This window comes from Copadichromis virginalis, linkage group LG20 (assembly GCF_057382275.1).
Source record: "Copadichromis virginalis isolate Kocher_CV1m ecotype Utaka linkage group LG20, C_Virginalis_male_GT1.1, whole genome shotgun sequence".
Lineage (NCBI taxonomy): Eukaryota > Metazoa > Chordata > Actinopteri > Cichliformes > Cichlidae > Copadichromis > Copadichromis virginalis.
This window is the reverse complement of record NC_140637.1, coordinates 12,853,596-12,873,909: the sequence shown is the minus strand read 5'-3', so window position 1 is coordinate 12,873,909 and position 20,314 is coordinate 12,853,596. Positions and strand designations below refer to the sequence as shown.

Below are 20,314 nucleotides of genomic sequence, written 5' to 3'. Positions count from 1 at the left end.
CTGGACTACTTGCACTAGGGCATGTGACGTATTTCCGTTTCCAAATAGTACCGCTTGTGCGTTTCCGGTACGTTTGCTTATCTATCGGTAGCTATGCTAATGTCGCTTCAGAATGAGTATAAAAAGGAAAGTATTTAAAACAGAACATTTTCAAAAACAGGAGAAGAAATACTCCGAGCATTGCTGTGTCCCACTTTGTTCAGCTTCAGCCAAATTTAACGGCATACTAAGTTTTCATGCCTTTCCGACCCATTCCGACTTGAGAAGACAATGGCTGGTAAATATACGCCGGGATCATTTCACGATTACCTCTCACACCAGGGTCTGCTGCAGACACTTTGCCAGTGATCAACTCATAGAGCCAACAACCCTCGATGGTCGAAGGCGGCTTATTAAAGGTGCTGTACCAACACTTTTTGAGTGGAATGGCTATAAAGTTGAACCACCGCGGCGTAGTGTTTGGGAGAGAACGGAGCGACGCCCTGAACTAGTTCCTCCTGACGATCAAGAAGAGCACAGTCTTACAAGAGATCATGACTACTGCTCAGTCCCTGAGCCATCTGCATTGGACATATCTGCATCAGCTGCAGAAGACCTGTCCGAAGACGTGGAGACTCTGAGGAAGGAAATACAGGAGTTACGTGTCCAGCGAGAATTTGGGTTACAGCGTTTTGCTGGCTCCGACACTGACATCCGATTCTATACCAGGTACATCTAAGTTCTATTCAAGCTAACTGTTTAAAATATACCAAGGTCACCATCAGTTAAATTTAGAAAGTTTTTCCAGTCTTAATGAAAACAAAATAGAAATTTACTTTTTCTCTGCTGATTGTATGTTTTATGTAGATGCTTTAGTATTTAAACAATATCCTAATGCTACAGGTAAAATACAACACCAAATACTCTTAATCAGACTATTTTATACAGCATTCCATTAGCATATTTGTCACAGTTTACATTATTTTTATGTCAGTGTGTAATGTTAATTAATGATTGACATGATGTATGTCTCTCTCGTGAATAGATTTCCAAGCTATGATCATTTGATGGCATTCTGGGTTTTGATTGAGCCTTGCATCTATAAAATGATCCGGGTTTCAAGAGCCAAGTCAGCTGCCAATCGGAACGAAGAAGTGTTGACACCTGCACGCACATCAACAGTAGGTTATGGGTTTGTTGGTAGTTAGAACTAGAGGTGTAATGTTATTGTATTTATGTACAATAACATTACTTTATGTACAGTAGCATACATACACAGGTGTATGTATGCTAGACTCAGTATCCTTTACATACATACACCTGTGCACTACAGCACCTCATTGTTTACCCCATGGTACAGTATGGTATGCCTAACCATTACAAAACATTTAGCCAAGAAAAGAATAATTTTACTAGTTCATAGCTTAAGGAGTAACATTTTCCCTTTTGTTTTCACCTTCCAGAGGCAGCTGCTACAGCCAATTGATGAGTTTTTTCTTTTCCTGGTTTTCCTGTCAGTTGGTTTGAAGGAGAGGGACCTGGCACACCGATTTAACATACACCAGTCCACAGTGAGCCGCATTATTGCAACATGGACAAATTTTCTTGCCACTGCACTGGGGTCTCAGTGCATCTGGCTTACACGTGAAGAAGTGCAAGCTTACCTCCCTGAGGAATTCAAAGATTTCTCAGACACCCAGATGATCCTTGACTGTACAGAGCTGAGGTGTCAGACACCATCCTCACCACTTCTCCAAAGTGAAATGTACTCTTCGTACAAATCCCACTGTACGATGAAAGCCCTGGTTGGCATAGCTCCACATGGTCCAGTGACATTCATCTCTAATCTGTATGCTGGTTCGGTTAGTGACAAGGAACTATTCAAACAATCAGGCATTGCTGAGAAGTTGACTGAAGACATGGCAGTGATGGTAGATAAGGGCTTCCTAATCACTGATTGTTGTAAATGCAAAGTGTACTGCCCACCTTTTCTATCTAAGCAGAAGCAGATGCCAGCATACCAGGTTAAGGAGACGCAGGCCATAGCCAGACTCAGGGTACATGTGGAGCGAGTCATTAGGAGGATCAAACAGAACAAACTTTTTGATAGCATCATTACCATGTCACATGTTTATAATATCAACCAACTGTTTGCAGTGGCATGTATGCTGTCAAATTACCAGAACACAGCATTAGTTAAAAAATGGGTTAAGTGAGACAAGATGGATTTTTCCCAAGACACCAGTGCCAGTACAAGTAACTTATGGAAAATGACCTGCAGCTGAGGCCACTACAGTTGAATTTCTTCCTTCTCAGCTGACAATACTTGATTACAGAACTGGTACTTGAGTGCCGATAGTTGAGTTTCAGTTATTGATAATTCAAATTCATTGCAAATGTTTAATGTTAATAATACTGTTTAATTATACTACTATTATTACTATTCAGATTCAACAAAACTATTTATCAAAATTATAAAGTAAATCACTAAATCGTTTTAAAACCATAAGTGACATTGAACTTTTGTAACATCAAAAATACCATTTGTCATTTTCTACAGTTCAGTTATTGTCTAAATGTATATCAGTATGCTAGGCATGGAGTTTTAAATACTTACCATGTAAATAAGTTCTGCACAAATTCAACGTTTTAATGTGTGTTTTTAAAAATTAAATTGATGCCATTGCTTAAATAACAGTTTATTGATGTCACATAAAAGTAACATGTAACAACAAAAGAATTCATGAAATATATTGAAAATAAAACATCAGTTATTTTGTTCCAGCCAGCCTGAAGGATCTGTTTTTCTTTTTGCTGTTTTCACTGTTCATTTTTTCAAACACAGGTATCTTGGCATATATATGTAAAAAAAGAAATAGTCTGCCTTTTCTCTGATTGCATTGTGCACATCTATATCCATGTATATTCTTTGCACTAGGTAGTCCTCTTGTGCCCACACAACAAAGTCACACCACTGCATCCCACTGATGAGCAGTTGTCCTTGCACTTGCCAGTAATATGCGTGGCTCTTTTTTAGTTTAGGGGTACCACATTCCATCTGCACATATTTGCAGTCAATAAAGTTTTGTACATTGGGACATTTGAATTCGACGAAGCCAAACTGGGGGTATTCATTGGGGTCAAAAACAACACCATCAGGAGATGCAGCAAGCCAGGGGGCAATGGGGTGAATGACCAGACCACAGGGTGAGTAGTTAACATTCATTAGCCTACTATACTCTGCTGCTATTGCAGGCTCCATCTCAGTTCCTCTCCTCATGTCTGCTGTCTGCCTTGTTCCCTTCAATATACGCTCTGCTAGTGACTCGGCCGAGCTCTGGCCTCTGACGTGACACACCTCCCGAAACCTAGAGGCAGTCACTCTGGGCCTGCGGAGCTGATGCCACTCAGACGAAGAGCTTTGCTCACGTGTAGCTTCCTCTATTTTGTGAGCCATTTCCAGAGTTACAGACAAGCTTTTCAGATGCAGAAGCTCTTCTTCTGAGCACACAAACACACAATCTGATGGCAAGATGTCATACCCCTCCAGAGGCAAGTGCGGTGTTGGTGGTGCATCGCGGTGTAGTGTGATGTACCGGGTTGTCAAAACCGGCTGCTGATATGACAGAACACTGCCCTCCTGCACCAGCCCAAAGGCACTTTCCACAAGGGGCTTGTCAGGTCTCATGTTCATTGTGGTCACAAGTGGCCTGTCCTCAATATTAAATTTTGCATATCGTTAGCTTCATAGCATAAGTGCCTAAGTCAATGACTTAGGCACTTATGCTATGAAGCTAACGATATGCCTCCGTTATTCTGAACAAGCAGGGATCTGGTAACGGACCCACCATGCCTCTGTAGAAGCCACTCCTAAAGAAAACATCAATGACAATAATGTAAGGGAGAAGGTTGTTATACTGAACAACAACTAAACTAAAAACTAAAAGGTGTAAAACAGTGGTGCATAAGTTAGAGACTGGGATGTATATGTACATGACTGAGTTAGCCGTCTTCAGAAAGTGTAATGTTGTATGTAAATTAATACCTATTCTGACACATGTATGTATGAAAAAAATAGCAACATACATTTGTAACACATGAAACCAAATTTTACAAATGTAATTACCGTACTCCAGTCTGGGCCATCCTATTTGGTACTGGCTTAGTGAAGATCATGGAGTTGATGGGTCCTGGCCTCACACCCTAACAGAAGACACATTTACTATGGATGGTGTTGCTGTTCATATGTAAACATGGACTAATTCAAAAACTTTAACCTCATTTAAATTACCACTGTCCGTGGCTTGTGCCATTGCTGTTCAGATTCCGTGCAGCTATGCACAGGGGGGACAACCGGCACTCTGAGTTGTGAGTAGTGTGCTGTTTGGAAGAGCAGTGCCACTGTGTGATTGCACATAACAGCGCCTGCCACACAGGAGCACTGGCTATGTGTCAGTATCACCGGCGATGAATCCAGAAGCTTAATCTAAGAAGAAAGAATGAAAATTAAAAATGTAACATCTTCATGGAAGAGCTGAACAGGAACATAGTACAGTGTTATGGTTACGCACCCTCCTGAATGCTTAGTGTTTCCTTCTCTCCCTATTAAAACAACTTAACCATGCTTGATAACTGTAATAACTTAGATTGTGTATATTTGCAGTATTAACTTGTTGTCAAATGTTTCTGATCACCCAAACACACGTTGATTTAACTATCTGACTAGTCAAATTAGGAGTGATAAAGCAGGGAGACAAGGAAAACATTCAAGTTGATGGGCCTTTAGGAATGAACTTAACTAATGCTTAAATGAACTGAACCCCACAGAACGGGGATTAACAACTTTACACAGCTTCCTGCCTACACTTAGTCTGTGTGGTGCCTCACTCTTCCTCATCGACCTGTAGCACAGGGCTCTCACACCGACCTCCCCTGACAACCTGTCTTTATTGGACACTGAATAAAGATACAAGTACCATTAGCATTATTTCTGTATTACTCATTTCAGCATGTCTTAAACATATATATTTTACACTTAGCAAGAGTAGCATTAGGTAGTTAACTACCTCCATAGTTAGCCAACTATAGGGTTGCCAACCGTCCCTTAAAATACGGAATCGTCCCGTATTTCGAAACAAAAGTACACGTCCCGTATTGAGCTAATAAGGGACGCACTTTGTCCCGTAATACAGTGAGAATCAAAAGTAGTCTATAACTTTTAATGGAATTAACGCTTTGTTTGAAAACATAATTCCCAGCCCCTCTCCTGCTTTGTGACCAATGAGCTGACAGCACACTTATGACAATTCGAGTATGACAATTCAGATTACCGCTCATCTCATTGGTCGAGGAAAGGTCGCTTACGGAGAAAATACCGGAAGACAACAGATGACCACAACAAGAAGCATGGCCAACAGGGAAACAAACGCCGACTCTGCAGTGCAAGTCTCGGACGACAGTAAACCTAAAGCTGGGCAGACACTGTGCGATTTTTTCAGTCGCGTTATTCAGCTCCTGCTCAAACTGCACGATTGACTCGCAGGGGTTAGAAGTTGGTAGGTCACGATGCAGGGTCTCACACTATACCGCCCGATGCTCTGATGCGACCTGAGTGCTCACACTGTGCCTCCATAACACGAAGGTTATAACAGAAAATCTGTCGCGCTCTCTCTCTCTCCGTCTTACACTCACACAGACACACACACCACCACCATCAACTTTGCTAAATTGCTAATGAAAAACATGATCAGGCAGCTGTGATTGAGCAGCAGTGTAAATCCAACTGTTTTCACGGTTGTTGTGGTCGTGATAATTTTGTGATGCCACATCGAAAAGGCTCGGATGAGCTTTCCAAAGTTCTACAAGTTGTGCCTCCATCGCTTGTGTCCAGATCACACGCTGCACAGCCGTGCTGCTCCATCTTTTACACCAACGTTTACGTGTTTGCGCGCGAGCAGTGTGAGCGGCTGTGATGAGACCCTCACGAGCGATTGATGATCGGGAGCTGGTCGTGAGGTGTTAATCACTTCTCGTTACCCCACGTATACTACACGATGCACGATGAAGGCCAAAATCGGTCAAAAATCGGCTCAAAATGGGCCTAAAACCGCACAGTGTGAGCCCAGCATTAGAGCAGCAATGTTTGTTCCCCTCAGAGAAAGGGAAGAATGGGAAAAGGAAAACACCTGGCTGGAAAAAGTTAATATGGGCATGTGCAGTGAATATCAGCGCTATGTGGCCAGAAGTGTGATAATATAATTTATTTTGTGTAATAAACAACTGCAAGGATAGATGATTACAACAAATAGATGACTAATACATAAAAGTAATACATAGATGAATAATGATGATGAGTTATGATGCGTAATCATGGGAACAAGCGGGTTTACAAACAGGAGCAGCTGATTAGCATTAGAAAAGCTGAAATAATATTTCAACTGAAGCCGATTGTACTAAATGCACTAAATGTGCACTGTTACAAGAATGTTTTTCTTTCTATTGTTTTCTATTATTTTAAGTTAAGCAGGACAGAGTTCTTTTAAAGAAAGATTTACTTATATTCTCAAAAGTTAAGCATGACAGGCTTCTGTTTAAGAAGGAGACCTGTTTTATTGTGTTAATGTTGTCATTTTGAGCTAAAAATAAATGGCTAAATGATCATTTGTTTCACATGTGTTCATATCACAAAGAATACACATCTACTTAAATCAAATTCAAGTCAAAGGGTTAAAAAAATAATTTCACACACAAAAAAAGAGCTAGAAAATTCACCACACTGGGAAGGGTGAAGACAACTGGGTCGCCCGGCCCTGGCCACGAGGTGTCCCTTATTTATTTTTCAGGGAGTTGGCAACCCTAGCCAACTACCTAACGCTAATATAACAGTGTCTAACAACAAAAGTGACATTAGTTAAGAAAACCTCAACTATAGTTTAGGACGACATAAAACACCGTTTAAGAAAACATGTAATGTAGAGAACTGACATCAAATGAAGGACATAGCGGAGTAACGTAGTGTTTGCATTTGATGTTAGCTAGCGTTTCTTTGTCGGTTAATTTACGTTTTCTTACCTTCGTAGTTGTGTATATAAGATGCAGCATATAACTTAAATCCTTTATCTAATTTGCTGGCGGGGGTAGTCGTCACTCTGCAAATCCGATGAACATCGGTGATGTTCAATTTTGGGAGCTCTTGTAGGCATCGAGTGTAGAACGTCGCCATGGTTTAACCGCACCGGAAGCACTGGAGCAGGACTACATAGAACGCGGAAGTGTTAGTGCAAGTAGTCCATACTGCCCTCGTCAGGTCTCCTGATTTCTCTAGTACAGACTCTGCTTTGTCTTTCTACAAAGAGTTGATGACATTAAATACAGATGTTTTAACAGTGCTTGAATGTTTTATTTTGTTTACTCTAGCCTCCAACTCAAACTTTGGTTGCTCCTATGCCCACGTCACTTCCTCCACCAATCAGAATGAGGGTCCGGGTTCAGGAAGACGTCTTCCTGATCCCAGTTCCACAAAGGTCGGTGAAAACTTTTAAGTTTGAGCAGTACATAAAAATAAATCCCAATCTGATTGGTATAGTGGTTTTTTTTTGTTGTTGTTGTTGTTTTGTTTTTAATTTCTGTTTAATCGCCGGTCATTGCTCTGCATCCCAGTGAGGCCAACTCCTGCTCTGTGTCGTGGCTGTGTGAGCAGGCAGCTCAGCGTTACTACCAGAAATGTGGCCTCCTGCCTCGTCTCTCTCTGCAGAAAGAAGGCGCTCTGCTCTCCCCGCAGGACCAGCTACTGGCCGTCCTGCACACAAATGAAGAGGTGAGGTGACACTGAGGAGAGCCAGAAGTGACCATACTTGGACCACAGACAATTTAAAAGATGCTGAAGACTACCATGATTGGTTGATGAAGTCTGATCACGAGTGTTTAAGACAAATGTTGTCACTGTTGCTATCTTGGATTTTTTTTTAAAAAAACCCACAGTGACAAGAGGACGGCTATGACTGTGAAACAGCTTGCATGTCAGCCAGTGAGCATACTCCTTTTCTTAGGCAAAGTATGGCCCAAATTCATAAAATAGACTTTCTCATAGACACAGAGGTCTTTTTTAAATCACTGATAGAAGAATGGAGGTTCTAGGTCCTTCCACAATGACTTCATCTTTCATTACCCAGATGAGTCGTGCAGGTTTTAGACTGTATGATTCTGGTAAGAAGGTGAAGGGCTGATTATGTTAAGCTGCCTGAGAAACTACAATCTGAGAAACTGTAAAGATTAGAACCATTTCTATTACCAGACTGGATGCTGACTTGCTTTTGGAGCCAGCTTCCAGAAGACACTGAAGGAATCACAGTTTTTGGGATTGAATCCTTGGCTTCACTTTCCTGCACCAGTGCAGGATAACTGATGGGTTTGTATTGCAGGTTCTGGCTGAAGTTTGCTCGTGCACTCTCAGAAATAGAGGTATGAGAGAAGAACATTTTTGTACCTATAGGTACATTTTTTTTAAAATGTTCCCTTAAAAGTATAATACTGGCCTTTAAAAGTCCAGAAATGCCCCTTTAAAGGTACAATTTAAAGTACAAATCTGTACCATTTTGACCTGTACTGCAGTGACAGTGGCAGAATGTGGTAATGGGTCAGCATGGGAAAATCTGGATGGGCCTGGTTAATTGTAAAATTCATATGAGATGTGAGTGTGCTCATAAAAGCTACATGTTATAATCAAATCTGTTGGTCCTCTCCTCTGTACGTAAATTATCCTATGATGCAAAGAATATCTGTAACCTACCTTTGTGTAAGTTATGTTAAATTATATTTTAAAAAAAAAACACACAATGACATGCAGGCACAACCAAATGATGTTAAAAAAACTGGTCCATTTCCATTTTATTAAGTTCCAGTTATAATTTTTAATGTTTTAAATCTTGGTTGTAGCCTTCAAAAACGTGAAATCATATTACTGTTATGTTTGGCCATTTACTTTTTCGCTTTTACTACATCCTAGAATTGTTCATTAATTGGGAGGTTTTTATGGAATTTGCAACATCAAGTTAAACCGAGGTTCTTTGGAAGTTAAAATGTCAAGCAGATTTTTATGTTACGGTGACTACATTTTGTAAGTTACAAATATAGTTCGCCAAGACAGCATAACGGTTTCTAAACAACTGTGCATTAATACCACAATGTTGTATTTCCATGTATCAAGTTCGCAACGCGCATTAATCCCAAAGGCTGAAAAGCCAGCAGCGATGAGTGCTCCGCCTCCGCGCTGACGCAGAAAATGACTCTCAGGGGGTTATCGACACGGAGGAGCTCCTTATAAAGTTGATGGAAGAAGGCATTGATGTGTCAGACGACGAGGCGCAAAGGTTTAGAGGTAAGTCGGGTGTGATTTTGTGTTGTTATAAAAATTACAACGTGTAATTTTACAGTAGAGTTAGCAAAAGTCCGAAGAGCTAGCTTTAACATGGGTGAATGCTAGCAGTTAGCTAAGTTTTAAACAAAGAAAGGTACAAATGTGGACTATTTAGACTGTTGGTGGAATCGTCAACGTCTGTCTTCCCGCCGTATTCCAGTGCTTTATCAATAAATAGTCACTAACCTTGTACAACAATGTAAAAAAATCAATAATTTCTCAAAACATGCTTGTATGTAAATATAGCTATTAACAAAAACGTTTTCTAAGCAAAATTTATCGCATCTAACTTGTTTCCCGCTCAAAGGGATTTTAAACAATGGAAGGTACACATTTGCACCATTCCACCTACTTAGTGGGATTTGGGATTTTCGAATCTGAGAGCTGTAAGCTCTGCGCAGGGACACTGTCTGCAACCCAAGAATTGTTAAGATGATTGGGGAAACAGCTAATGATTTTTTTTTTTTTTGTCTCTAAATCTGATTAGTATTATTATTATTTTCTGTACTAGCTGATTAATCAATCTGTTTATTAGCTTTAGAATTTTTTGATCAAGGGTTAAAGTACTTTACATTTATCTCCAGTCTGTCTTTAAACATGTCAAAAGTTTAAATCCTCAATGTAAAATGTCATTCTTTTGTCTATTCTGCTCTTTTCATTTCCAGTTGTGTGATGAGGTTGATTTAATGCATCCCTGCCAAGACAACATCTGTCGCCGCTTTAGCAAAAGCTTCACTGCTGTTCTTCAAATGACCAAGGATTTGCCACTGAAGAAGGTCTACATGGAGGGAGAATGCACTGGCTGAAGACATTACAGGTGCTAATTTGACCGCATACAAATAGTAAATTTTGTGACAATTCATTTGCTCTCTCTTCCAAAGATAATTGATGTACCATAGTGTCATGTGAAGAGCATGTTAATGGGAATTTGCATGCTATCAAAATCTAATGAAGTGCATTTGCATCTGTATGACCTAGGAATTGACTTCAAGGGGGCACTTCTCTTGCCATCCATCTTCAAGGAGAAGATAGAAGATTTCATCATCCTTGGAGAGGTAAATGCATGATGCAATGCATAGCCTTTGGCCACAAGTTTCATTCTCGGTGTTTTGTTGGCATGGAGCTGAATTCAGCTGCGGTTCAGCATCACAGCTAAGCTAATGTAGGGGAAACACTGCTGTTAATCCACAGTGCTGCTGTGCTCTTGGGTTTTGTCTGGTGTTTATATAGATAGATAAACCTTTATTGTCCCCTTAGGGAAATTCTTCTTCACAGGTACTGTCACTGTCAGGGGTGATTGCTTTTGCCCTTGAATATTATGTCAAACTTTAGCAGCTTATCAAACACTACCACAACAGTCATTGGTCAAGAAGCTTTTTGTTTGGAGTAGGGGCCATGTTTACAGGTTATCAGAATAGACAGTTTTGTTTTGCTGCAAATAAAGAAGGTAATTTGAGGAATCTGTTGAAAATCCACTTGGCACATATTGCTTAAACATACTGTATACTAATGTTTTTCTTCCTCTTCTGCAGAATACTCCCACGAGTCCATACCCAACCATTCGAATGAAGGATAAGAGTTGGACAACTGCCCTCTTAAGACAGTTTCGCTGTGTTGTGACAGTTGAAGGAGTGGATGTTTGCTCGTGCCGCTCGCTGGATGAGGCCTACATCTCAGCATTCTCCACCTTCTTCGTGTTCAACATGACCTACCCTGCATACTTCAAGAAAACACTTGTCTTTCTTCAGAACTGCATTGTCAACATAGGAGACCAGGGAGACAAACCCCTGCCAGTAAGTGTCACCAGGGTACTTAACCAACTCTATTAAATATGCCCCCACCCAAGTGTCACTACCTTATTCACTACCCAAGGCTGATTTTGATGTATGGTCCTCTTCGCCCTTTGTGGTGTATGGGATATGAAAGCAAGCATCAATATTTCAAAAATCTAGCGAGTAAATGCAAAAACTTTGTAAACATCACTGCAACTCTTAACAATCGTCATCAAATGAAACAGTGCTGGGAGTTTTCTTCAGATAAGTTGCTTGTTGACTTTGAACATTCACTCAGCACAAGTGTCAGTGTGCCATTTTCATCTCTGCCAGGTGACTTACAGAATGCTCTGGAAATGAACAAAAGTTTTACAGATGTGCATTTTCAGGATAAAGTGCTTCAGTGTGTGTCTGCTATATCTGTCAGCAGTAGGGCTGGGCGATATGACCCAAAATTCATATCTCGATATTTTTTTAGCTGGATGGCGATATAAGATATATATCTCAATTTTTTTTTTTTTTTAAAGCCATAAGTTAAGAACAAAAAGAGAGTTCTTAGTCACACTGTGTCCCAGATGTCACACGGGCACTTTTATTTACATACAGCGTAGATGTACATGAAAAAATTACTCAAAAATAAATTCTCAGCATTTATTAAATAATCATGGTCCATAAATAAAAGAAAACTATGTTCTTTTTGTGCATAACAAAAAGCTCACAATTGTGCAGTCAAAATGTAAACTAACAGACGCTGAGCATAATAACAAAGAGACAGATTTCACAGCTGCACCACGTCTCTGAACAGGTGCCATTTGTGGTCCTTATACACACACAGTACGGTAATATTACGTTGAAGCACAGTATGTATCACTCCGCGAGGCTCCTCCTCGGTAGCTGTAATCATCCGACAGTCCATCAAGCGGTGCAGCTCCGTAGCTTAGCAAAGTCATATTAAAACATTTTTTGACAGATTGCTGAGCGCTGTGTACCACATAAAATCGGTTCGCGGTCAGTAAGCACAACCAGAATTCATACATAGGGCGCACTGTCGAGTTTTGAGAAAATGAAAGGATTTTAGGCCGTGCAGCCCGGTTAGCGCGGTTAGCTCGCTAACACGTTGACGCCGTCCAGCCCCACGCACGGGGCGATCCGCGGTAACTCGCTAACGGAGATTTTCCGCTTTCATCTTGTCATTGCCTGCAGATGAAGCTATGGCGGACGGGCAGTTGTGTTCAGTGAAGGAGAGGCGAGGCCGAGTAACGCAGCGTAGAGACAAAAGTGGACGAAAGAGAGGCAAACCTGCGGCTCCACAAGTATAATTATAACGTAACATAGACTATATCGATATAAATGATATTGTCGCATCTTATATCTCGCATGAAAATATATCGATATTTTTAAAAAACTCGATATATCGCCCAGCCCTAGTCAGCAGTGTCAAATATGAACTTGAGGATGTTTTTGTAGTTGGCCATACACACACTGAAGCCATACCTATATTCCTTAAAATCAAGTATATTTTGAATGTTGATACTTGTTGGGTATTGTGTGGGAAACTGTTACTTCCTTGCACTTATGAATGTCATTTCCATGCTTACCAAGTTCAGTTGACAATGACTGGATCCTGTTCAATCCAGGAAATGAATTAGACTTTCAAGCTCTAGACACGTATTTAGTAGATGATAGGCTGTTTGTGTCCTTGAGGTATTCTGTGTGACGTGATTGCAAGCACATTTTCCATTGTGTTCAGGTGTTTAATGTCTTTATGTGATTGTTTACTTTTTTTTTTTTTTTTTTAAATGAATGTATTTTTCTTGACATGTCCTATGGCAATATACGAAAGTAATCAAGGATGTATTCCTGTGGTTGTTTAAATGCTTTGATGTGATTCTATTATCGAGAATAAATGGTTAAATAACCAAATATTTTGGAATATTGGGGGTACATTTTTGTCTCTTTAGGTACGAAATAGGTTGTCGCTGGGGGGGTACCCTCATAGGTACCCTACTGTACCCTTTTCAAGGGAACATTTCTGTACTATAGTTTCAAGGTACATTTATGTCTTAGGAAAGTACATGATTGTACTTCAGATGGTACAACTTCATAAGGTACAAAAATGTCCTTCAAAAAGGAACACCCCCAGCGACAAGCATTTGTACCCTTTTTGGTACACTTTGGTACCCCTATTTCTGAGAGTGTGGGGATCTCCCTCCTCTCCCTGAGCGATACAAGAAGGCCTGTCAAAGTCTGGCAGTGGGTGAGCAACAAAGAGGTAATGCATTATAAAACGCACACAAGTGCATTTTTGTATTCTGTTATGAAGTACCATCTCTTTCTACCTGTAGATGAGAACAAGCGTGTCTCCCGGCTATGAGGTTCGGGACCGGGGTTCCTCCGTGTCAGGACTCCAAGTGTCTCGGTTTGGCCGCCTCTTCCCTCGGCCCGCTCCTCCGTGCCCTAAAACTTCAGGCCAGCCTCACGGAGCTGCGAATTTCTGGAAACCGTATGTCTGACGACCTTCTCCCTGAGCTGATTGCCACAACGCTCACATGCCTCGTCTGCAGCTGCTGGACATTTCTGCCAACTGCATTACAGGGGACGGCCTGGAGAAGGCTGTAAATGCTTTAAAGGGACAGAGTGCACCTGCATTCCCGGTAAGGGCCTCAGCTAGCCAATAGTGGCAGCTCCAGGTTTACCATCTAACCTGTATTTAAGTACCTCTGGTCTTAATAACTACCTTAGATCTTAATAACAAGCTAACCTGATTCGTATCAATGATATCTGTCAGAGAGAATTGGCTCTCGTGATCATTTGCTTTTTCTGCTCGTTTCCACTCAAAGTGCCTGGAGGAGCTGGACCTCAGTATGAACCCACTGGGGGACGGCGTGTCTGAGTCTCTGTCCTGTCTGCTGTCCTGCTGCCCTGTGCTAGCCAAGCGGTCTCTGCAGGCCTGCGGCCTCACTGCTCGTTTCCTTCAGCAGCATCGACTGCTGCTAGCCAGCGCGCTCACAGGTGACTCTAACAAGCAGCTGACTGAAGCCTTAAGCTTCACTGAACTCCCACCCATAAGCAAAACTGCAACTAACTTTACATCTTCTGAACGTTCAGGCACAGGCCATTTGAAAGCAGTGTGCCTGTCCCTCAATCCCCTAGGCTCCACCGGCTTTGAGCTGGTGTTAAAAAGACTGCCCCTCCACTGCCTCCCACACGTGGACCTGTCAGCTGTCTGCAGAGGGCCTGCTGATTACCCGGCACTGGAACACCTCGCCAAAGTCCTGTCACAGGTGTGCATGCAAAAATCATGCAATGTCATTTATTGTCGAAAGATATAATTGTGCAATCAGGTTAAGACTTTTGTGTTTTTGCAGGACGAGTGCTCTCTGACCCACCTCAGCCTGGCTGCAAATGGGCTGACAGACAGCAGTGTAGCTACCTTGGCGAGGTGTGCGTGTGTGAGAGTCAAGACCTGGACAGTTTGTCAGAGCTGGTCCAGGATATCCGTCTTTGCTCTCAGGCCCTCAACAAGCTGGACCGACAGACCTTGAAGCAGAGCTGGGACAGGACTCAGTCACACGGACACTTTCTCTGCCACCTCTACTTGAGGGTGGCAGGTGTGTTCATAATAAATAATTAATAATGAATTATTAATTTCATAATAATTCATAATAAAAGTGGTCATTTTTATAAACATTTTGTTTAATGAGGCTACACCAAAAAGAAACAAGATAAAAACAAAATAAAGTGACATGGTGTCCACCGACAGTCTGTGGATAGCTTGTGTTTTATGCATTTTTGTCTGCCTTATTTATACATGTAAAGCTCTGTATCTGTATAAAGAGTTTGTGTTAGTGTGTGAGAGGTTTTGTGTCACAATGGTCCTGTTTTGGAGGATTTGATTTAAAAAAAAACCAAACATAATTAAAGTAACCAACGATGCTATACGTTGACATCGTTCTTTCACTGTAAGACTCAGCAGGCTATGGTGAATAATCACAGCGATTTTCAGGTCTCTGAAGAAATCTATCTAGGAGCTATGACAGTGTAAAGACACCCTGCAATTTTAAATGTGTGGCGACATTTGAATGAGGCGCGTACCAGTAGAGGGAGCCAACGCACCACGAATGGTACACAGCCACAGATGCGCTTTGTGCAATGTATTTGTGACATGCAGGAGTGTTCGCAAAGAAATGTGGATAAGTTGTAAATCAAAAGTGTTGAGAATTTGTAATTATAAAGTGAATTAGGGAACGATATTAGATACTGCCACTGGCTAGATTTCAAAATGGGTCTCTCGCTCCCAAAGCGCGTTCTCTACGCCGCGGCCTGCCCTATAATATATTTCAAGCGTTTACCACAACTGAGAGGTGAAAACTGCCGTTTCTTCGTGTTACAAAATGTTCTGTAACTCCAAAAGTACACGGACTGTCGACATCATTCTTTCACTGTAACAATCAGCAGGCTTTAATAAAAAAGAGAAAAAAAATCAAGGCGGTTGTCAGGTCTCTAAAGAAAAATACATCTAGGAGATATGAGGAGTTGAAAACGCCTCTGTTACAGAATTTCAGCTGTCATTTTCACTCAAGTCTCCATAGACTTTGAATGTGGACATTTTTTAACTGTGTTGCTTCGAGGCCATTTGCGAGGAAACGGCAACTCCGACAATAATGACAGTGCCATTTTGTGAAAGGCAAGAAAAATACCTACATTTTGATGTATAATTTGTGTTAATGAAGGCAAAATTGAGCATTTGTTCGGACATGAAGAAGAGATTGAGAAAGCGACAATGCATGGTGTGTTTGGCGTCCATAGCAACCATAACAACCAATATTGATTGATGGAAGAGATTTTGAGACGGGTAAAAAAAAAAAAAAAAAAAAGGCAGAGAGAGCCCATTCTGTAGGCTCGCCTGTAGGCTTCTAGCAAGCGTAGCAAGTGAATTTCAGAGCCAGGGGATTATTTTTTTTTTTTTTTTTTTTTTTTGTGTCCCCAACATATGGTCCGCATGGGATTCGAACCACTGCCCTCTGTCCTCAATCTCTGCCATAGGGCCTGTCACGTTCCCATGAGCCACTCGGGCGGCCCGGAATGACAGGGCAAAAGTGCTATATTTAAAGTGCGCAATTTTCGGCTCTTTTTCATTAGCTGGACACCAGGCCTTATCTAGTCAGCCGTTCCAACCACATCCCTGCCAATGTGTGCCTACTTCAAGCCGCATACAAGTGTAACGCTCACAATTTTCTGCTATCACTCTAAAAAGCAACTTAAGTGTTAGTGATGTCACACCTATGCGCCACTGCCCTCTGTGGAGAATGGGAGAAATGTGCTTGCACCTCAACCTATGGACTCAGAGGACATTCAATCATCATCTTCCTCACTCAAGGTAACCTTATGGCTTGTAGGAACACTGCACATGTATGATAAGACTGTAGCCGTTCAACCGGCCCTTGTAAGGTTGCTGAAGACAGTGAACACCGTGGAATTCTCAGTATCACTGTGGCCCTGGGTTTTTCCACTGTCCTGCTAAGTGCCTATGTAATTGTAACCAACATAGGAGAGAGACGTAACATCGTGGAAGAGACATAAAGTGAGTAAAAACGATCTAAATGCATTTAGAATATATTTAGAACTACAAATTACACGTTTCTTAGCAATTATTGTTTTTTATGTCAAGCTTCAAGCTAGCTTCTTTATTGGGGCTTGGGACCAGCAAAAGTGACCCGAAATTTGGTCTTTAAGTCTGGTCATTAGCGTGTCTGGACCCAAACTACACTGCAGGTCCCAAAGTCAAATGATCACTGAGAGTTAAAAATCTGTCTGAAGTTAGAAGTTAGCAGAGAGTTAGCTCGCTAGTTTCCGTCTAAATATAATATACCAGGTTCTGACTGAGGGATTTCTAAAACAAATTAAAAGGCACAGCTCTGCTATCACTTCTGACATACATGAAGACAGGAAAGTAAGCAGCAGTGATGTTTGTAGGGTTACTGAAGTTTTGCTAGCTGGTATATAGTGATGTGATATGTGACTAGCGAAACAGCTATGTTAGCATAACATTAACACAGTGATGAAGGGGAACTTTTTTCCCACTGGATAAGAGTTAAGGTGAGGGTTCCCGATGGTTAGGGACAAATGCAGTGGCATGGCAGGATGCTGTAAACGGACCAAACTTCAGTCAAGAGAACAACTGAGATAATCCATCCACATACAGGTTAGTCATTAATGTGCTGCTGCATTGCCTGGGCTATAGTTACATGGTAAGGTTTTAAAAACTGAGCTTTAAAATGAATAGTTGTAATAAAAACTGAGAGAGGCCGACAGTGATCGCTTACTTTTTGTAAGGGGCTTGTTAAGATTAAATAGAACAAGTTACAAAGCATTAAAACATGTTAAAAACACAACAGCCTTATTAAACGCAGAGTAGTTTGGGCCCAGAAGTAGGATTGATCACGTCATCACTTAAAGACCGGATAGACACACGGTGGAGTTACTCATGTTTACTGTTGTTGCCACTTTCTAAATGTAGCAGGATGAATATTATATGTACTGGTTGATCCCACTTTTAGTCAGGCGCATTTTGAGGAGAAATAACTTTGCTCGTTATCAAATTATCAGTATCTCTGGAAACATTTAATACATTGTGATGGTTTAAATGCTCAGTCGTTTTCTCTTGTAGAATTCATATTCATAATAATATTTAGACAGCGGCACTATAGGTGTTGGCAGTTTTTGCAGTTTTACAAGCCCTCACGGTAAAAATATGGAATTAAATGTCACTAATGGGCTCTTCTCAAAAAAATCAGCGTCTGTGTCACACTGATTTTGATTAACTGACTTATTTTATTGTAATCAAACCTATTTTGATATTGTTGTCTTGTTTTTCCTTTAGCGAGGTGGTTTCCTTCCAATTGTAGCAGTACCAGTACGTCTGCCAGCTCCAGGTAGAGCTCCAGTGACCAGGAAGACCTCAGCATTCACCAATTCCTGCTGAATTACCGCAAACAGAAAGAACTGACAGAGGGCATTGGAATAGAGGATGATTATAACACTGAAGACCAAGGTAATAGGTCTGTCTAAGGGCCAGTGGAATATAAGCTATATGTTGTAGTGGTGATTATTTTAGATTAGGGCTGCCACGATTAGTCGACTAGTCACGATTACGTCGACTATCAAAATCGTCGACGACTGATTTAATAGTCGACGCCTCGTTTGAAGCATCACAAAAGACGCAGGAATAAGTAGTAGGATTTAAGAGTGTAATAACGGACTGAAATAGAAGATGGCAGCACTGTATGTACAAGGATGCCAGCTGCCGTTAAACCCCAAAGAAGAAGAAGCTGTATCCCAGAATTCATAGCGCAGCGCAGCTCAGTTTACAACAATGGCGGCAGCTAGTTAGTTTTAATATTACTCTTATTATTCTTTCTGGGTCACAAAATAAACGATTAAAATATTTTCAGGCGAGAATGTAGCTGTGTAAACCTCAAATATTTGCTCAGTTTATCAAGACACCACACGTTTTCGGAGACGTCTGTTACCCACTAGTTCGATAGCTAACTGGGGGCAAGGCTCACTAGGGCTGTATCCCAATTCAGGGTCTGCAGCCAAAGTACGCAGCCTCAACGATCCTCAAGGGCCGCGTACTTAGACTGCTAAGGCCGGAAGTGCGAGGCTTGTGAAATGGGACGGTCTAGCCCAGGTTTCCTAGCAACCATGATACTAACAGCTGGAAACGTTTCATACAGCTTTGTTTGACAGAAATGAAGGAGAAAATCTTTTGTTCATTTGTTTGTTTGTTTCTACATGAGCTTTGATCATTCTCTGTAAGATTAAGCTCAGCTATTGAACGGCGTATATTTTAAAGTAAAGGCTTTAAAACCAAGTTAGTACAAACGTCACTAATGTCACATAACTTTGCCGACATGTGGCCAACAGTAATGTTTTAATGTTCTTCGTTATTAAACATTTGCACATAAATAAGTGACATAATATTCAGTACTTAAAGTTTACTCTTCGGGCGCCCCTCATCCGCTGTTTTTTTCGGCAAAATTATCCACACCCACCGCCGCGCTATGCATTCTGGGATATGTTGGGCCAACGAAGTCTACACCGCCACGTCCTTAAAATTCAGGGAAATGAAGGACGCATTTGAGGGCCGCATTTCGAGCAGCCTTCGAATTGGGACAGCCTTCGTCGCGTCGCGGTGACGTAATCGGCCTTAAAATGCGGCCTTTAAGGCTGCAGACCCTGAATTGGGATACAGCCTAGTAGTGATGTGCGATACCACTGATTGCCTTTCCGATCCAATACCAAGTAATATTCAGGGTGGTATCGACGATACTGATCCGATACCGATACTTTATACAAAAACGTATTTTATTTATTGTATCTCAAATTATAGCATCATAATGATTACAGGATATCAGATTACTTGTTCTTATCACTTAATAATGCAGAATTATCATGTAGAAATAAAAAAAACTGAAGTTGTGCGCTATTTGAACACCTTGCCTGCCTGCAGCACTAAAGGACTCCATGAGAGAGGTCTGTCTCGCCCTAGCAGCACCTGTCCCTCTCCTCCTCTTCAGTTCGTCTCAACATACGCGCCTCATATTCTGTGATATGATTTACTCTGAGGTGTTTGACAAGGTTAGTGATGTTGCCACAACCATACATGCCAACCCTCCCGATTTTTCCGGGAGAATCCCGGAGCCACCATTCTCCCAAATTTCCACCATATTGCAGAATTCATAGCACGGCCCAGCCAATTCCAGTTTACAACAATGGCGGCAGCAACTTAGTTTTAATATTACTCTTATTTCTCTTTCTGGGTCGCAAAAAACAAAAACAAAACTTTTAACATATTTTCAGGTGAGAATGTAGCTGTGTAAACTTCAAATATCTGAGCCGATCGACACATCGTCTTCAAACCCCCGCGATCTTTCACCACTCGGGTTAAACATGATATATAAGTCACTTTGATAACTTAAAAATGTTATTGTTTGGCTTTTTCAGTGTTTTATTTGTTCGTGAGTAAATCGGTTTGGCTGAGATTAAAGTTATTAGATTAGATTAAATTAAATTTAACTTTATTAATCCCTCGGGAGGGTTCCTCCGGGGTTTTCACACAGCTGAATAAACATCAAACAGAAAA

General features: G+C 41.2%; 2 protein-coding genes, 2 long non-coding RNA genes and 1 pseudogene across 5 annotated transcripts; 4 read left to right on the top strand and 1 right to left on the bottom strand.

Moving 5' to 3' along the window:
• Positions 1 to 14: 14 nt before the first annotated feature.
• Positions 15 to 2,763, top strand: LOC146684452 (uncharacterized). Its single transcript, XM_085443121.1, has 3 exons — positions 15 to 708; positions 1,025 to 1,160; positions 1,443 to 2,763. The coding sequence occupies exons 1-3, from the start codon at positions 113 to 115 to the stop codon at positions 2,193 to 2,195; spliced, it is 1,485 nt and encodes a 494-aa protein (XP_085299247.1). The 5' UTR covers positions 15 to 112; the 3' UTR covers positions 2,196 to 2,763.
• LOC146684451 (uncharacterized) lies at positions 2,663 to 7,245 on the bottom strand. The gene is made up of 6 exons (XM_085443126.1): positions 7,051 to 7,245; positions 4,844 to 4,935; positions 4,271 to 4,465; positions 4,106 to 4,182; positions 3,784 to 3,849; positions 2,663 to 3,716 (listed from the first exon to the last, which is right to left on the bottom strand). Exons 1-6 carry the CDS (start codon positions 7,199 to 7,201, stop codon positions 2,807 to 2,809), a joined length of 1,491 nt encoding a protein of 496 aa, XP_085299252.1. The 5' UTR covers positions 7,202 to 7,245; the 3' UTR covers positions 2,663 to 2,806.
• A 113-nt stretch (positions 7,246 to 7,358) lies between these two features.
• Positions 7,359 to 7,930, top strand: LOC146684450 (uncharacterized). Its single transcript, XR_014917060.1, has 2 exons — positions 7,359 to 7,502; positions 7,639 to 7,930. It is a non-coding gene; the product is annotated as an uncharacterized LOC146684450 (long non-coding RNA).
• A 1,263-nt stretch (positions 7,931 to 9,193) lies between these two features.
• On the top strand, positions 9,194 to 13,165 carry LOC146684449 (uncharacterized). The gene is made up of 4 exons (XR_014917059.1): positions 9,194 to 9,355; positions 10,060 to 10,211; positions 10,373 to 10,449; positions 10,927 to 13,165. It is a non-coding gene; the product is annotated as an uncharacterized LOC146684449 (long non-coding RNA).
• Positions 13,166 to 13,256: 91 nt separating this feature from the next.
• Positions 13,257 to 14,235, top strand: LOC146684448 (tonsoku-like protein; annotated as a pseudogene). Its single transcript, XR_014917268.1, has 5 exons — positions 13,257 to 13,308; positions 13,361 to 13,423; positions 13,512 to 13,820; positions 14,007 to 14,178; positions 14,213 to 14,235. The product of XR_014917268.1 is annotated as a tonsoku-like protein (transcript).
• Positions 14,236 to 20,314: the final 6,079 nt, after the last annotated feature.